This window comes from Podarcis liolepis (genome assembly GCF_965112155.1).
Source record: "Podarcis liolepis genome assembly, chromosome: 5".
NCBI lineage: Eukaryota > Metazoa > Chordata > Lepidosauria > Squamata > Lacertidae > Podarcis > Podarcis liolepis.
In genome coordinates, this window is record NC_139556.1 from 92,608,771 (window position 1) to 92,626,539 (window position 17,769).

At 45.4% G+C, this 17,769-nt stretch overlaps 1 protein-coding gene across 7 annotated transcripts in view; it reads right to left on the bottom strand.

Moving 5' to 3' along the window:
* Positions 1-5,562: 5,562 nt before the first annotated feature.
* PEX5L (peroxisomal biogenesis factor 5 like) overlaps positions 5,563-17,769 on the bottom strand; it is a 173,027-nt gene continuing 160,820 nt past the window's right edge. For all 7 annotated transcript variants that reach the window (XM_083504177.1, XM_083504175.1, XM_083504174.1 and 4 more), the window contains 5 exons: positions 15,358-15,428; positions 13,040-13,237; positions 10,723-10,888; positions 10,157-10,314; positions 5,563-9,017 (listed from right to left, as the gene is read on the bottom strand). In XM_083504177.1, coding sequence (XP_083360303.1) covers positions 8,813-9,017; positions 10,157-10,314; positions 10,723-10,888; positions 13,040-13,237; positions 15,358-15,428 — 798 coding nt within the window. In that variant the 3' untranslated portion in view covers positions 5,563-8,812. The remainder of the gene's footprint in view (positions 9,018-10,156; positions 10,315-10,722; positions 10,889-13,039; positions 13,238-15,357; positions 15,429-17,769) is intronic.

Sequence of the window (17,769 nt, forward strand, 5' to 3'; positions counted from 1 at the left end):
GGAAATTATGCAAACGGAGGAAGAGGAAGCATAGTAAGGCCAAGGTCTTCCAAATACAACCGAGCCATGGATTTGTGTCAGCAGAGCTAGGAGCTGGCCTTTAGTACGTTTTTTTTTCTCCTATGGCAGAGAAAGGCTGGAAGGAGAGTATGAATAGGAAGAGCACCGTGACCTCAATTCTCACCTCTGCAGCGTGCGCACACAAATAAATTCTACGGTTCAATGTCTTTGGCAGTCATTCACCCACCTCTATGACAGACATACATATACCGTGCAGGCAAATCTTTTCTTCTAAGCCTTAATGGCAGCCCAGGGATGTGGTTCGGGGTAGGGGTGGGGAGCAGGGACAGGGAGGGTGCAGTTAACCCTTCCTTCCCCAGCTGCTGCCCCTGGGAATCCCATCCCTGTGTTGCAATTTGGCCTAGGAAGAACGGTCCCAGCTTACTTTGTATGTCTTAATTGCCAGGTGGGGAAGCCCAGATTTGAAAGCATCCTGAGCTGCCTTCTGCTCACATACAACTGGTTCCCTGAAGTCACTTTCTCTGAGGATCTTCTGATGGGATAACAATCCTTCCAGCACATCCCTGTTGAGATGAGGGCTCAGATTCCCTCTGAGGAGATATTGTTTAACACCCTTGACCTAACACCCTCAGACCCAAGGTGGATGAGAATATTGACCAAACCCCTGCTAGGAGAGTGGGGAATCCACCCGATTTCCCAGCAGTACCTTCAAGCCTTCATATGTGTCAAAGTGACTGTTGTAGATGTATGGGCTCCCACGATGGCAGACATGTCTACACCACCATCTCGAGCTGTGTTAACTGTCATGGTTCCCTCTCACACACACCCCTCAATAATAGCCAGTGAGAATAAAGGCTTTATTACTATTTTAAAAATTGCAAACCCTAGACTTGCCGATCGGAAGGCCGGCGGTTCAAATCCCTGCGATGGGGTGAGCTCCTGTTGTTTGGTCCTTGCTCCTGCCAACCTAGCAGTTCGAAAGCACGTCAAAATGCAAGTAGATAAATAGGTACCACTCCTGCGGGAAGGTAAACGGCATTTCCGTGTGCTGCTCTGGTTCACCAGAAGCGGCTTAGTCATGCTGGCCATATGACTCGGAAGCTGTATGCCGGCTCCCTCAGCCAATAAAGCAAGATGAGCACCTCAACCCCAGAGTCGGCCACGACTGGACCTAATGGTCAAGGGTCCCTTTACCTTTACCTTACAGCCCACTGAAGAAAACTATGACAGTTTATGGCGGGCAAGCCAACCTTGCTCTCTTGTTCTTGTTGACTTGCTGACTTGATGGATGTGGGAATCCTGATGCTCTGCTGCATTCTGGGAGATCCTCTGACCTAGAGGCCCTGCTCCTTCCTCTGCCTCTACTCAGAGGTAGTCTTAAAGCACATGAGTGGGTTTGTGTTCTCTCAGCCCCACTACGTGGTATGACTCACATGGTAACTCTATGCGGTCTGTGCAATAGAATAGTATGGTATGTTTTTTCTACATCTGGAAGTGCAGCTGCTGTTCTACTGACATGTTCGGCAAGAACAGTGACCATGTTTTGAGCCGAGGGGGGAAAAGCAGTAAAAGGAGGCAAGCAAAGAGTGCAAGACCTTTGCAGAGAATTAGGCTGTAGCCCAAGGCTCTGTGTTTTTCTGTCCCAGCCTGTCACTAGTGGTTTGGTATCCCCACCTCAGCTACTGCTTTCTGCCCCAGCATGGGAAGAATATATATCTCCAGGTAACTGTGCCCCAATATCCCCATCACAACAACCCCATATCTTCTGCAGGCCCCTTGATTCCTGTGGTGGTTAATGGCATGCCCTCCTTTGCTAGCAGTGACTGCATCCCACTTTTGACTCCTTTCTTCCTGGCTCAGTGCTCCTTTTGGACTCGGCGCTTTAAAGCCTGTCATCTTAGTCTCTCCTCCAATTTGTGAGCCATGCAGAATAGCAGTAAATCTGTAAGCAATGGACCACAGCTGGTCCCAAGGCATGATGGTGCCTATGGTGGAGGAGTCCTAAATGGGACTCATTCCCCTCCCCCCAGTCTGGCAGCAAAACTTGCAATACCTGGCCATTCGCCACCCTGGCAGGCCCCTCCATTTGGCCTGTGGAGCTGTTTTTGCCAAGCTGTGCCCATCTGTCCTGCACCTGATGCCATATCTGACTTCAGGCATGGGGCAGGTAAGGATGTGGCAAAGTAGGGTCTGCCTGCACCTTTGTAAGTGCTGGTAATCGACAGATTGCCAGCCCTTGCCTGGCAGTTTCCCTTTGCAGGCAGGGTTTGGATTCAAACCCCGCCTGCAAAAGGAGAGGGGAGATGTCCATTTGCAGGCTAGTGTAAATCCTCAGAGGAGCGCAGAAGTATGGAGCTGGCTCACCAATGGCTACCTGGGGGGGGGGGCACCTCCCTGGCTAATGACAGGTTCAAGGTGTGTTTCTTACCATCCATGCGCCTCTTATAACTCCAAAGCAACATAGCACTGTCCCCTCATTTTAAGACTATATAGCTTTCAAACTATATAGCTGACATAGCTTTCAAACTCAGTTACCTAAGGGAAGTGAACCGCAGCTTGGTGTGTTGATTTTGCTATCTTAATGATGTAGTCATGCACAGCATAAAGTTACGTTTAAAAGATTTGTTGCTTTTTGACATGCATTATACCAGTAGTGCGCTTTTTAGGCTGGTGTTAAATACAGCTCGCATGCACTACGTTGCTACCTGAGGCTATGTAATTCCTTAATATATATATATATATATATTTACAAACTTGCACTGCTATTAGAAACCCCCCTTAAATATATATATATATCAAGTGAGGGATATATATACTAACTCAAACAACAATATTTATATGTAGATATAGTTTCTCAACTAGCCATAACAACAATGTCTTGAATGAGAAAGAAGAAAACCAAAGTTTAGGAAAGTGGTTTTAAAACTATATATATATATATATATATATATATATATATATATATATATATATATATATATATATATAATATCTCAAACTACAGGAAGAGAAGGCTTTGTTGAAACAGGGAGGCTCCTTTTTAAAACTGCTCTGCTAGAATAAATTTGAAGCTGCAGATACTATGGGTGGTATTCAGCTATGTTTTACTCAAGAGTAAACCCAATGAAATTAATGAACATGACTAAAGTTATATCCACACCACACAAAGCAGTATGATACCTTTTTGAACAGTCATGGCTTCCCCCAAAGAATTCTGGGAGCTGTAGTTTGTTAAGAGAGCTGGAAGTTGCTAGGAGACTCTCATAGAGCTACAGCCTACAGAGTGATTTAACAATCAATCACTCTTCACAAGGGATTCTGGAAACTGTAGTTCTGGAAGGGGAATAGGGGTATCCAACAACTCTCAGCAACCTTAACAAAATACTACAGCTCCCAGAATTCTTTGAGAGAAGCCATGACTGTTTAAAGTGGCATTGTAGTGCTTTAAAGGCATGGTGTGACCTTAGCTGAATACCACCCTATGATTTGCAAGAGTGGATCTACGCGTGGCACTTGACAATGGGCTGCTGCCAAAAATGGTATCCCTGTGCTCAATTCTCTCGCTCCCCCCCCCTTTCCATGTTGAATTTCTCTTCCTGCTTCCGTAAAGTTTGGTCAGATGTGCCCATGCTTTCGCTCCGCCTTGTTGCTCCACATCACTGGCAGGAAAATGACATGATATGTTTTACTAAAAGAAAGGAGAAGATGTGTTGGCACAGGGATGTCACTTTGAGCGGCGATCCTGCATTGTCCACTGCAAGTAGCTCTACCATGAAGACACAGCTTATAACGTCAAGTGTCAATGAGTTCCAAAGCTTGCACTAAAAGTGAACCTGAAAGATGGAGGCAGGGGACAATGTGTGCACTTTTTCTCCTTCAAGCAGCTACTTATTTCCTAGGATGCTGCACACCGGAGTGTGGGTATGTGAGGAGGAAACCCGTCTTCATCCTGTCCTCCGCAAGAGCAGGACCAGAGCAGCAAAACGACACTGGCCACATCCACACTATGGATTTAAAGCGCTATGACGCCGTGTTATGTACTGAGTTGAATAGGATCCAAACTGCAGCAGTCTGATTGGTCCTAGAACAATAGGATCCAAATTGCAGCAGTCTGATTAGTCCTAGAACAATAGGATTCAGAATGCAGCAGTCTGATTGGTCCTAGAACAATGCAGCAGTATGATTGGTTGGCAGGAACCACCCAATCATGCTCCAGATAGAAGTGAATCCACAACCTGATTGGCTTACAGTAGAATTCCAGAATTAGCCAATCATGTGCAGCCCATTGTGTAAATAGTGTATATAAAGCAGATACTGTGAGGGGACTTTCATTCATTCCTCCTCACCACTATGAGCTGAATAAAGAGCATGAAATCACCTTGCGACTCTGAGTATATTTCACGCCGCTTTACACAGTCATGGCTTTCTCCCAAAGAATCATGGGAGATGCAGTTTGCAAAGGGTGCTGAGAGGTGCTAGGAGACCTCTGTTCACCTCATAGCGCTACAATTCTCAGATTGGTTTAGCAGTTGATCACAGGGAACTCTGAGAGAACTGTAACTCTGTGCAAGGAATAGGGAGTCTCTCAGCCCCCTTAAAAAACTACAGTGCCCAGAATTCTTTGGGAGAAGCCGTGATTTGTGGTATCCTAGTGCTTTAAAGGTATGGTGTTAATGGGAACACAGTGAGGTACACAGGAGAGGACGGAAATCAGCAGGGCAGCAGAAGTAGTTGCTTTAAGGCTACTACTGGAAGGAGCAAAGTCTAGGTTTCCTTCAACAGACAGTAGATCCCTTCTATGAATGAAATACACATGATGCTAAAATTGCACTCTTTTGTAGCATGCATCCTTTAGAAACCACTGGTCAGTAACTGCCCTGTGATTTAATCAGCATGGTGGTGTGTAGATGCAAGAGTTAGGCTTGCACCATAATCCTGTAAAAAGAAGATGAGTAAATAAATACCGGTAATCCACTTCCCCACCCCAGGCTGCTATTCATTCAGAAGCCCGCAGCAGCAATGATATGAGCTGCCCACCCTGTTGGCTTGGGGATGAAGGGAGATATTTTCTTCAGAACCACGAGGAGGGGAGGGAAGGCTAAACGCCTCTCGGAACTGTTGAAAACCACCACCACCAATTCTGGTTGACTATACAGTTTGTTTTTAAAAAGTAGATGCCACTTGTGTGTTGTCTGACCCAAACTGTTGTCCATTTCAAAGGTGCTGGAGGACATCACTACTAGATTGTGCTCCTTGGCTCCCAGCTCTACTCACATCTGCCCTGTCCAACACGCTACACAGCAACAAACTATTCTGAATGGTTTCCAGTGTTGCTAATGAACTGTTGCATCTGGACAATGTGAGCAATGAGACAGCAAAGGTGTTTGTTCGTAAGCCATAAAAATAAATGGCCGTTTTCACCAGATACGCACTAGTAGCATCGCTGCATGCAGAGAAAGAATGGCAAGATGGATTGGGGTATTTACATCCAAGGTTTTATTGCTGTCTGTGTAAAGATCTTTGCTTATTATTACTGAATGGTTTATTTTTTTTCTTGGAATGCACTCTGCTTCTGGGACCTACCGATTAGCGATGACAGCTGAGCAGAACCTCCATGTCCTTAGGCAATATATCTTTCAGCCGGGGACAAGCGCCAGGGAAAGGCTGTCAGTTATCATATCCCCGTTTATGAATTTGCCTGGAGCATATAGCTATCAGCTGTTGGAGACAGCAGTGCTGGCTTCAGCGATGACAAAGAAGAATTAATTTATATACCACTTAATGCTGAAAACAGACTTCTAAAGCAGTGGCTTTTAGACTTTAGGCTCGCAGGACCCACTTAATTGCTTATTTGCTAGAATCCTGAGACTGACCAACCAGGGCTAGGGACAAATGATGTACATTCTAAATTAAAATAATTCTGAACCCAGAAATTTGTTTTAGATACCATAACTTAACTGAGTTCACAGTTCTTTCACATTAAAATCCAATCCTAGGTAACCTGCTTTGCTCCTTCTTGCCTCATCCAACAATGATACAGTGGATGAGGGTGTGTGCGCCATTTTGTTTTGCCATTGTTAAACGTCTGGGAGTTGGAAACCCTTGCCAATCTACTTGCCAGACTTCTCCCAGCAGAGCCTCAACTATTCTGCCCACTGCCGGCCTAGATAAACCTTTGGTCTGAGCTAGCAAGGCAATTCTTAAGGTGCCTTGAATTTAGAGCAGGGGTGGGGGACTGTTGACCTGGCCAGGCATTGCTGAACTACAACTCCCATTAGCCCTGGCAAGCATGGGCCCACGGCCAGCAGGGATGATGGGAGATGCCGTTCAGCCACACCTGACATTTATGGACATGGTTCTGGGTGATCATTTAAAAGAACATCATTACATTTAGGAAACATTCTCCGCTTGGGCTGTGCCAGCACATCCATGTTTTCAATGAGGTTTGAGAACGTACTGCCTGCTAAGCCAAGTCACCAGCACTGATAAACAAGCCAAAGCGACCAGGCTTCATGGAGCCCAAGCTATACCCTGTGTGTAACATTCCCAAGTATGAAACGCTGCATAACCTCCCTTTCCCCGTTTTGATACCATAGTTTGTGATTTATTTATTTTTTAAAAGAAAATTACAAATATTCACCATTTTAGAAAATGGAATTATTGATACATCCTGATAATCCATCTTGGATGGAAGGTTCTTCGTGTGCCTTATCTCTGGCACTTAACGTTCCATTCAAATGTCTAACATCATCTAAAAATCTAGCATTTTGTCTACTTCTGAAATCAACTGGAATTAAAGGGCACTTTATTTCCTTGGGACCCAATGGATCAGGACATTTCTTCCGTGTAAGCCCCACTGAAATCAAGAGCTTCCTCCTCTGCTCAAGAGTGACTCCCATTCATTTAAATGGGGCTCGCTCACTTCCTGGTGACCTGGAGTGGATTTTTTAATTCCTTCAAGCACCGAGTTTGAAGATTTTGGAGCTGATCGTGTACCGTCAAGGAGAGTGGAGAATTTTGCCATCCCTTCTCAGAATAGTTCAGCATCAGCTGAAGCACTTTTGCTAGACCAGGGGCTGCAAGCCCATCTGGTCGTTTTCTTCCAAAAGGGCGAGGGAACAGATGTCTGTCCTTCGATTGCTGACATTTGCCTCCCATTAGCACCCGTGCTATATCCTCTCCCATTTCTTGACTGTAATTTATGGCTCCTATTTGCATTTTTTAAACAGCCTGGAAGGAAGCTGCGCCTTGTGTCAAGTTCCTTATTGGTCCTTTGCCAGCATGGCTGAATCTGCATATTTCTCTCCAAATGTGTAAAAAGTATATTATATTCCCCCCCCCCCTTTACAAATAAAAACAGAAAAGCTAGATTAAAGTGCAAATGAACCCATTGATCGTGGTCCTGTTGTGAGCTCTGCTCAAACAACACTTGGTGGACACAGTGGACATCTGACCAGAGCACTGGGCAGCCAGCTGCTGAACACTCTGCCATCACCCGCTAACAGTGTCCGCTTGCTTGATGGAGGGGAAAGAAACCTGCGTGGCAGCTACCTAGCAACTGCACAAAACACTCCCTGACTGCTTGGGAAGTGATTTCAGGTACATTCCTGCACTGCTAGGTACCAACTCACAATTTCGACTGCAACATCCCTGCAGAATCACTGAAAACAGACGTTGATAGGCTACATTCTTAGCAACAGGTTTACCTCTCTTAGAAAAAGGGGCATGGGGTTATGGGGTTTTGAGAGACAATTTATAGATTCAGGAAGGGGTTCGAGGTGCACCCAGGTACCCATCCTCGGTGCCCAAACAGTTGGGACCAGCCCTACCCATGCATACCCCCCCCCAAAAAAACCCCCTCTAGTGCAAATTGCAACTTAGCAGCTGTATTTAATGCTGCGCCAGAACCGTTCCACTGGTGTAACGGAACTTCCGCTTCTTCTCCTCTCCCCATGCACCCTCAACATCTGCTCCAGAGGGTTCCCCAAACCATCTAGAGCTGGTTTCGAGGGCACCCAGGAGGCTGGAGAGAACAAGAGAGGGAGAGGAAGTTCTGTTGCACGTACAGAAACCCCCTGCATCAGCTGTGCTGCAGCATTAGAAATGGCCCTATGTTTGCACAACCCATCCCCTACAGCATATGATTCAACCTTCAAATTCTCCATGCGTATACTTCTCGGTTCTTATGAGATCTCTGCTTTGGAGGGCTTCACGGGATCCAGGCTCCAGAATCAAAATCCAATTAACGTTTCAGCCGTAGATGGTGGGGAAAACGCAGCTACTCCAACGTTTACATATGGATGGCTGCAGATGTGGGAAAGGAACTGTGGAAGATGGAAGTGAGAAGCCATCCATCCTCCCCTCTGCTGCTATATTTGAGGGGCAGAGGAGCTCCTTAGGAAACGCTACCCAACACCTTTTCAGTGCTCTTATGCACATGGTAGCATGATATTCAAAACCCATTTTCTTTGTACAAGTACATGTCGTAAGGAATATCCAGGTGAAGTTGTTTTGTCCAGTTCCCCTATGCACCATAGTAGCTGTTGTTCCCATGTGGACTTGAGCAAGGTGATATTTACAAGGTTTTGTGCTTTTAATTTTCTGGAGATCTGGTGGCATCCCGTAGAACCCTTTCTGCTGCAAAGTGTCCACGTCGTCTTTCTCAGTCCAAGAAGGGAATTCAAAGATATTTCTATTTCTGTATAGAACTAGATGGGTTGGGCTTTCTTTTTTCTTTTGAGGGCTTGGTTAAGTGTCTCTCCGTGTGAGTCTTTCTCTCTCCCTGTGTGCATCAGGGTTCAATGTTGAAAGCTTTTAGTAGGACGTCCAGATCGCCCACATTAGCGGCCTGGAAAAGTTCTGGCTGGTCCATCATAGACAGAGCAATCCGGAGAGCTGCCCAGATATTACCTGAAATTGCAGGGTGAGGAACCTGCTGCTGATTCCGGCTCTTTCGTTGCAAATTGAGAGCTGTGAGGAAATTGCTGACTGCCTCTCTGTTGGGTAGAAGAGAAGATGCGTAAAAACTGGGGCCAACACTTCTGCAGAACAAGAATCCGAAGCAGCAATTTGTCATGAATCATATTCGGCAATCTCATTTTTCTACACTTCTTTCCAGAATCACCTCAGGTAATGTAATCCCTTTAAAACAAAATTGCTCTGGCTCATCAGCCCCACCCAATATGGCTAATGGAAGTTGCAGTCTAATATCTGGAAGAGGTCAATCACTTGCAAATATCCAGAGCCCTGCCACTGCCAATAAATCTAAGAAATTGCCATCCCATGCATTTTGACTTTAAGACAGCTTTCTTCCACCAAGGGAGACCTAGTACACTCTGGCCTACCAGCTTTGCAGGGCAATGGCATGTTATGAAAATGAGAAGCCCCTTGAAACTGCTTGGGGTAAAGGCCACTTTTTCTGAGGGTGATGCATGACCTCCCATTTCTCGTGGCCTTCATGGGCTGTGTCTGGAAGCAGTGATCCCTGTGTTTCTAATCGGCACACAGGAAACACCTGCTGTCTTTGGTGTCCTTCTTTACATGAGCCACAATTTGCACTGGAGATCTGATGGAGAAGCTCTACTCAAATATAGGGGACCATAACCAGGTGGGGAAGAGAAACAATCTCCTAAACCTCTGGAACCAGGCTCATTTGAACTCATTTTTACAAGTATTCAGAAAAGGGCTAAGAACGCATCCCCATTCCTTCTTTGGACATCAGTCTTTGAGCCATAAGCTAGCAAAACGGTCATCAGCATGGCAGGTGGGCTGTAGGACCAGGATGTGGAACCTGTGGACCTCCAGAAGTTGCTTGAAGACAGCTCCCATCACTCCTGACTACTGGCCATGCTGACTGAGGCTGATGGGAGAGGCGTCCATTCAACAACATCTGGAGGGTCCCCACCCCTGGTGTAGGTGGAAATAAAGCAACTTGTGTCCCCAAGTGGCAAATGTTAACAGTATATGGTCTCGGGTGGTCCCTTCTCTGCTTCTGTTCAGCTAGCAACTCAGGCCATTGGAAATCAACCCTTCTCCAGTTTGCATGGCCCCATTCTAGACTCCATTTCATGGTCACACTATAGAATTATGGGAAGAACCGGCTGTTCCATGTAAAGGGTGGCTGAACTGTTCTCACCTGTATGCTCCAAGGTTGATGCAGCTTATTCCTAAATTGTACCTGGACCTGATGAAGCCAGGCTGGATTTCCAGTGCTCTCGTGTAAGCTTCTACGGCTTCCTCACTCCGATCTCCATTTGCTAAGGTTGCACCGAGACGGTTCCACAATGAATAATCCTGGCAAACACAACGGCAGCTTTCTAGTATTGGTGCAATCCTTGCGCATATAGCTTTCTCTCTCTTTTTGCCAGCAGCCTCAAATTAATGACTGGTGGAATGGAGGGTGAAGGGGGTGGAATTGGAATTAATTGCCTTTTCCATTAACTGGCATAGAACATGAGAACATGTCTCGTAGCTGTGGATAACTCCCTATAAAACAACTTTGATTCATTTGCAGGCCAGTCAGAAATGGGGCAGGAATAGAACTTCTTGAAAATGGGACTCTCTCCTTGCAATTAAGATTTCTATTTCAGGCACCAGAGTATTAATGGCAGGAGTGACAGCTCATTAATGCAGGCCCGACTTTAAGAACAGACAGAAGAGGAGAGTGTCAAAAGCCTGTTAATGCAAAAGTGTAAAACTTACCTCGGGCCGAACTGTGAGGGCAGCGCTGAATGCATCTATTGCTCTGTTGAATTCTCCGTTCAGGTGGAAGAGCACGCCGAGTCCTGTTTGTAAGTCCGGGTCTATCATCTCCCCGTTCTGATGGGCTCCCTCCAGGTATAGCTCCTTCACCTCTTCCAGCAGTGAACTGGAAGAAGAGAGCAGCACAAAACAAAGGCAAGTGTAACATTTTAAGAGCGGTGTAGGGACGCGGGTGGCGCTGTGGGTTAAACCACAGAGCCTAGGGCTTGCCGATCGGAAGGTTGGCGGTTCGAATCCCCATGACGGGGTGAGCTCCCGTTGCTCGGTCCCTGCTCCTGCCAACCTAGCAGTTCGAAAGCACCTCAAAGTCCAAGTAGATAAATAGGAACCGCACCAGTGTGAAGGTAAACTGTGTTTCCGTGTGCTGCTCTGGTTCGCCAAAAGCGGCTTAGTCATGCTGGTCACATGACCCGGAAGCTGTATACGGACAAACGCTGGCTCCCTTGGCCAATAAAGAGAGATGAGCGCCGCAACCCCAGAGTTGGTCATGACTGGACCTAATGGTCAGGGGTCCCTTTACCTTTACCTAGTGTTTGTGAAACGGCCACCCGGGCCCTCAAATCATATGGTCCATTCTTTTTGCCTTGGGTGTGTGTGAACCCTGCTGAAAGCAGATCTACAAATTCTGATATGTCAGATTGAACCAGTGAAATGTTGGTTTTGGTGGGCACCTATGGGCTAGCGTCCATGACATCAGCGTGACAGCTTCCCTCCTCCCCCCCCCCCCGTCTATGAAGCCATTTTATAACCATCGACAAGTGTGTGATTGTGTAAAGCAAAGGATGAACAAGCATCTGCATACATAACCCTCTCATGAAAAATCCAAAGATGTAGTCAGCTGACATGCAAGGGGAGAAGTAGGACAGAGCACTAGTCTAGCATTCAAACTGCATGGATGGACAAGTTGTGAAGCCAAGTTCACACTGCAGGGGAAGCATGTATTTCAGGGTTAGTCAAAGTTGTGCCTGATGTATGTTGGAGTAGAATTCCCGTCAGTCCCAGCCAGTATGACCAATGGCCTAGGACAGCCTGTCTCAATCTTGGGTTTCCAGATGTTGTTGGACTGCCACTCCCATCATCCCTGACTGCTCCCCCTGCTGGTTATGGATGATGGAAATAGAGGTGGATACAGTGGTACCTCAGGTTATATATGCTTCAGGTTGCATACGCTTCAGGTTACAGACTCTGCTAACCCAGAAATAGTACCTCGGGTTAAGAACTTTGCTTCAGGATGAGAACAGAAATCGTGCTCTGGTGGCGCAGCAGCAGCAGGAGGCCCCATTAGCTAAAGCGGTGCTTCAGGTTAAGAACAGTTTCAGGTTAAGAACGGACCTCTGGAACAAATTAAGTACTTAACCCGAGGTACCACTGTATAGGGGAGTGGGACGAATTCAGTCACATTGGGCGCAGAGCCTTGGGGGTGCCACGACTATGATGCAGAATGGAAGGTGAGATGGGGAAGGGTGAATTTTGGCATCGCACAGGACGCCGCTGAAATCTGAGACCCCAAGTGCCATCATTGATGGAAGTTGTATTAGTAGTATTATTAGTATGCCGCCCATCAACCGCAGATCTCAGGGCAGTTCACAACATTAAAAAACCCACAAAATACATAGTAAAAATAAGAATAACAACAAACCCCAAATCCTCCCTCCCATAACATGTTCAAAAGGGATGTCAATCAGCCCAAGGCCGGCTGAAAAGGAACGTTTTTGCACGGCGCCTAAAGGTGTATAATGAAGGCACCAGCCAAACCTCCCTGGGGAGATCATTCCACAAAAAGGGAGCCACTGCAGAAAAGGCCCGTTCTTGTGTTGCCACCCTCCAGACCTCTTGTGGAGGAGGCACATGAAGAAGGGCCTCAGAGGAGGATCTCGGGGTCCGGGAAGGTTCATAGGGGGAGAGGCAATCCTTGGGGTATTGCAGTCCTGAGCCATTTAAGTTGTAGTCCAACAACACCTGGGAGCCCAAAGTTGAGAAAGTCTGGTCTAGGATGATGGGAGTTTTAGTCCAGTAATAATAATAGTAATAATATAATTTTTTATTTATGCCCCAACCATCTGGATGGGTTTCCCCAGCCACTCTGGGTGACTTCCAACAAAATATTAAAATACAATAATTCATCAAATATTAAAAGCTTCCCTAAACAGGGCTGTAACATCTGAAGGAGACCACATGACTTTCTTAAATTACTGTGACTCCTTTTAAGAAATCCCAAATCTATTTCGTAACGCCCATTTAGCAGACCTTCTGTTACCTTTCTTCTGCTGCCTTGGACATTCTCCTGGTAAGCGCTGGGGATCCCTTTTTACTCCTGACGATGTACTTGTATTTAGGATTCTGCTTGATCCAGTTTCTTAGCGCTTCATAAGCCTCCTGCTGATGGCTGGTGTTTGTAAAGCTCACAGCCAAGGCCATCAAGGCTTTCAAGTTGTTTGGCTGGAGCTCTAGGCACCTGAAGAGAATAGCGGAAACCCGTATTAGTTAGATCCCTCTCGATGCGTTGGCATAAGGCCTGCTCATTTGAATGCAACACTTAAGCTGAGCAAACAAAGGACTTTGCTAACAAAATAATTAGACATTTATTATTTTTTGGTTTGTTTATAATTAACAATGCAGGTTTACTTGGCAGCAAAGTCCCAGTCTGCAGACTTTGGCTGCAATCCTAACCCCACTTAGCTGGGAGTAAGGTGCATGGACTTCAGTAGGACTGAGTAGACATAATTTGGAATGCCCTCTTAAGTATACATAGGATTTCAGACTTGGCTTAACAATTTATCCTTGGTTCCTAAAAACCACCATCTTAAGCATCTTAAGGTCAAATGATATGACTATCCAGCCTGGGATGGATGCTGCGATGGCTTTGTTCGCTTATTTGTTTGTTTGCAGATTTATAAACCACTTCACAACCAAAAGTGATATACAGTGATACCTCAGGTTACATATGCTTCAGGTTACAGACACTTCAGGTTACAGACTCCGCTAATCCAGAAATAGTGCTTCAGGTTAAGAACTTTGCTTCAGGATGAGAACAGAAATTGTGCTCCGGCGACATGGCGGCAGCAGGAGGCCCCATTAGCTAAAGTGGGGATGAATTAAGTACTTAACCCGAGGTACCACTGTACAGTAAAATAAGATAGAACCAGGGCTTTTTTCCCCCAGCCGGAATTTGCCGGAACTCAGTTCTGGAACTTCTCAGGTAGGCACCTTTGCCGTTATAAGAGAATAAGGGAGGCGATTATAATATTGTGGCTATGATCTGATAGAAGATAGGGTGCAGCAGAAGGGGGAAATAACAGCTCTATGGGAAAAGGGGTGGGAAGTCGACAAAAATAAGGAAAAAAAGACGAAATCGTGTTTTGACTGTATATGTTAAAAATCGCTGAAACTTAATAATATATATATGAACAAGGGAGGCATTCATGGTGAATTCCGACACCTCTTTTTGTAGCAAAAAAGCACTGGATAGAATACAAAACATTACAAACTCAGCAGGGTTGTATCCAGTGTTGCACAAGCCTACAAGCCCCCTTTGTAAATGGAAGGTTTTTTTGGTGGTGTTGGGGTGCAGGATTCATGCGCATTGTTGCTTCCCACCCCTCCAGTTTATTTATTGTATGCCGGGAGGGAACCTGTGAAAGGGCTACAGTAATGGAAGCATTGTTAGATAAACGGATTAGCTGATTAACACAGCTAATATCATTAGGTTTGGAGAGTATATACTCAGTGTGAAGAGAAAATGAATATGACGCAGCTAACTTTCTGAGCACAAGCAGAGAATAATAACTAGCATTAGGAAATGTGGCACGACCGTTATCTGCCTAGTACTGGAACAGAGGCAGCAGCAGAAACGATCACCATATACTTAACATGCGGCTGTCGGATTGAGTTTAGCTCAATTAAGGAGCACTTCTAATGAAGAGATAAACTTTTAGAAAGTGCGCAAGTGCCAGGAATACCAAGCAGGCCTCCTGTTTGCAGAGTTCCTTGGTTGTGTTTGCCGGACGACATTGCCTTTTCCCACGTTCCCATTTGCTTGATTCAGTAACATACCGGATTAAGCTGTGTGAGCTTAAATACTAATACAGTGGTACCTCAGCTTACATACGCTTCAGGTTACATACGCTTCAGGTTACATACTCCGCTAACCCAGAAATAGTGCTTCAGGTTAAGAACTTTGCTTCAGGTTGAGAACAGAAATCGTGCTCCGGTGGCGCGGCAGCAGCAGGAGGCCCCATTAGCTAAAGTGGTGCTTCAGGTTAAGAACAGTTTCAGGTTAAGTACGGACCTCCGGAACGAATTAAGTACTTAACCTGAGGTACCACTGTAATAATTGTTTCTGCACCAAGGTGGCTCAAATTTGGAACACCACGGTTTCACACCCATGCAAATTAAAGCAAACTTACATATGCTTTGCATAATTTGTTTTGATGGGGAGGGGCAAGGATCAGGCATTGTGGTCAGTCTTTAAAGTCTGTCTTCCTTGCCTTAAGGACTAGAAACTTGACTTCTTCATTATTATTATTTTTAAAAATTATAGCTGAGAGTCTCTATGCAGCAATTAACACCATTTACCTTTGGAGTGCAACAATTGCTCCCTGCTCATTTTCATTCTCAGCTTGTGTTGTCCCAAGGTACTGCCAGGCCTGCAACATAAAAATGGTAAGATTACTGCACAGCTGTGTATCGAAAGGACTGCAATACCTCAAGGATTTCCTCTCCCCATATGAACCACACTGACACTGCAGTCATAACCTGAGGTCCTTCTTTATGTGCTTCCTTCATGAGAGGTCCAGAGGGTGACAACATGAGAACGGACCTTTTCTTCAGTGGCTTCTCATTTGTGGAATTCTCTCTCCAGGGAGGCTCGCCTGGCACCTTCATTGCATATCTTTAGGGACCAGGTGAAACTGTTTCTCTTTAACCAGGTCTCTGGCTGATTAAGATTCTATGCCCCTTTAACTGGGTTTGTGGGAGGAGGGTTATTGGCGTGTGTTCGTTTTCTTATGTATTTTGTGTTCTCATTTTGTATTTTTATGTTGTCCTGTGATCTTAGGATGAAGGGTGGTATACAAATTTAATAAAGAATGAATAATAGTAATAAAAAGTTCCTTTGCAAGTCATTTTACAAAAGTCCAGTCCAGAACAACCAAAGAAATGCAAGCAAGAGTTGAAAATATAATTTGGGGGATTTCCATTGTGCCTTACAGACATCCATACAGCTAGTGGCCAGGGAACAAATCAGAAATACCTAAGTGTGACATAGGAATTAACAACAACAACAGTAACAATACAGTGGTTTAATTTCATTGTACACAGGTTGTACAATGATAATAAAAGTATTATTATTATTAGTGGTAGCTTGGTTCCCAAATGGCTTAGTTGTTGAACAAATTGGCTCCCGATCGCCACAAACCTGGAAGTGTTTTGGTTCGCGAACATTTTTCAGAAGCCAAACGTCCAACGTGGCTTCCGCTTGAGTGCAGGAAGTTCCTGCGGCCAGTCGGAAGCTGCGTCTTGGTTTCTGAATTGTTTCGGGAGTCAAATGGACACCCGGAATGGATTAAGTTCGAGAACTAAGGTACCACTGTAACAACAACAAGAACAACAACAACAACACACCACTTATTACTCAACTAGGCTTTTAAACTGTTTACAAAGTATAAAATTAGTTACAGAAACATTAAAGTATAAACACTCGTAAGTGAAACTTTTAGTAAAGCAGTCCCCTTAAAACAGCAGAAAATTAAAACAGGAGACTTCGGTTGAGAGCTCAAAAGTGCGTCTTCAAAAGCTGACAGAATGCCAATGCATGTTATTTAAATTTACTAAATTTGTATACTGCCCTTCATCCAAATATCACAGCTTAGGCATTTCACAACACAAAATACACAACAAACAAAAACAAAACCATAGACAACAGAAGTTAGGCTATCCCTGTCCAGATAGGGGCACAGCTGGGCCACCAGCCAAAACCGATAGAAGGCACTCCATGCCACTGAGGCCACCTGAGCCGCAAGTGACAGCAAAGGACCCAGGAGTACCCCTAAGCTGTGTACCCGCTCCTTCAGAGGGAGTGCAATGTCAGCAAAAGCAGGCAACCTCCCATCCAGTCATATCTGGATTGAGCTTTAGTCTGTTGGCTTTCATCCAGTCTTCACATGACTCCTGGTCAAATTACGCTGATTACAACATCTGATGGGGACGCGGGTGGCGCTGTGGGTAAAACCTCAGTGCCTAGGACTTGCCGATTGCATGGTCGGCGGTTCAAATCCCCGCGGCGGGGTGAGCTCCCGTCGTTCAGTCCCAGCTCCTGCCCACCTAGCAGTTCGAAAGCACCCTTAAGTGCAAGTAGATAAATAGGTACCGCCTTATAGCGGGAAGGTAAACGGCGTTTCCGTGTGCTGCGCTGGTGCTGGCTCGCCAGAGCAGCTTCTTCACGCTGGCCACGTGACCTGGAAGTGTCTGCGGACAGCGCTGACTCCCGGCCTCTTAAGTGAGATGAGCGCACAACCCTAGAGTCTATCTAAACCTAATGAAATTAGAAATTGCTTTTTAAGTTATTTCAAAAAACTCTACACTCAAGGCCCGCAAAATGAAGAAGATATAGACAAATTCCTTGGAAAATATGGATTACAAAACATCTCTCATCAAAGCAAGATGGACTTGAACCAGAGAATCTCAGAACAAGAGATAGAGGCTGCCATTCAGAATATGCAACTGGGCAAATCTCCGGGACCAGATGGACTGACTTCCAGATACTACAAATCGTTGAAGGAATGGTTGACTCAACCACTAAGAGAAGTGTGTAATGAGATCCTTGAGGGAAAAAGGGCGCCTGAATCGTGGAAAGAGGCATATATTTCACTCATACCAAAGTCAGAGACTGAAAAGACCCAACTTAAGAACTACCGCCCAATATCACTCCTTAATGTGGATTACAAAATTTTTGCAGACATTTTGGCAAAAAGATTTAAAAGAGTCTTG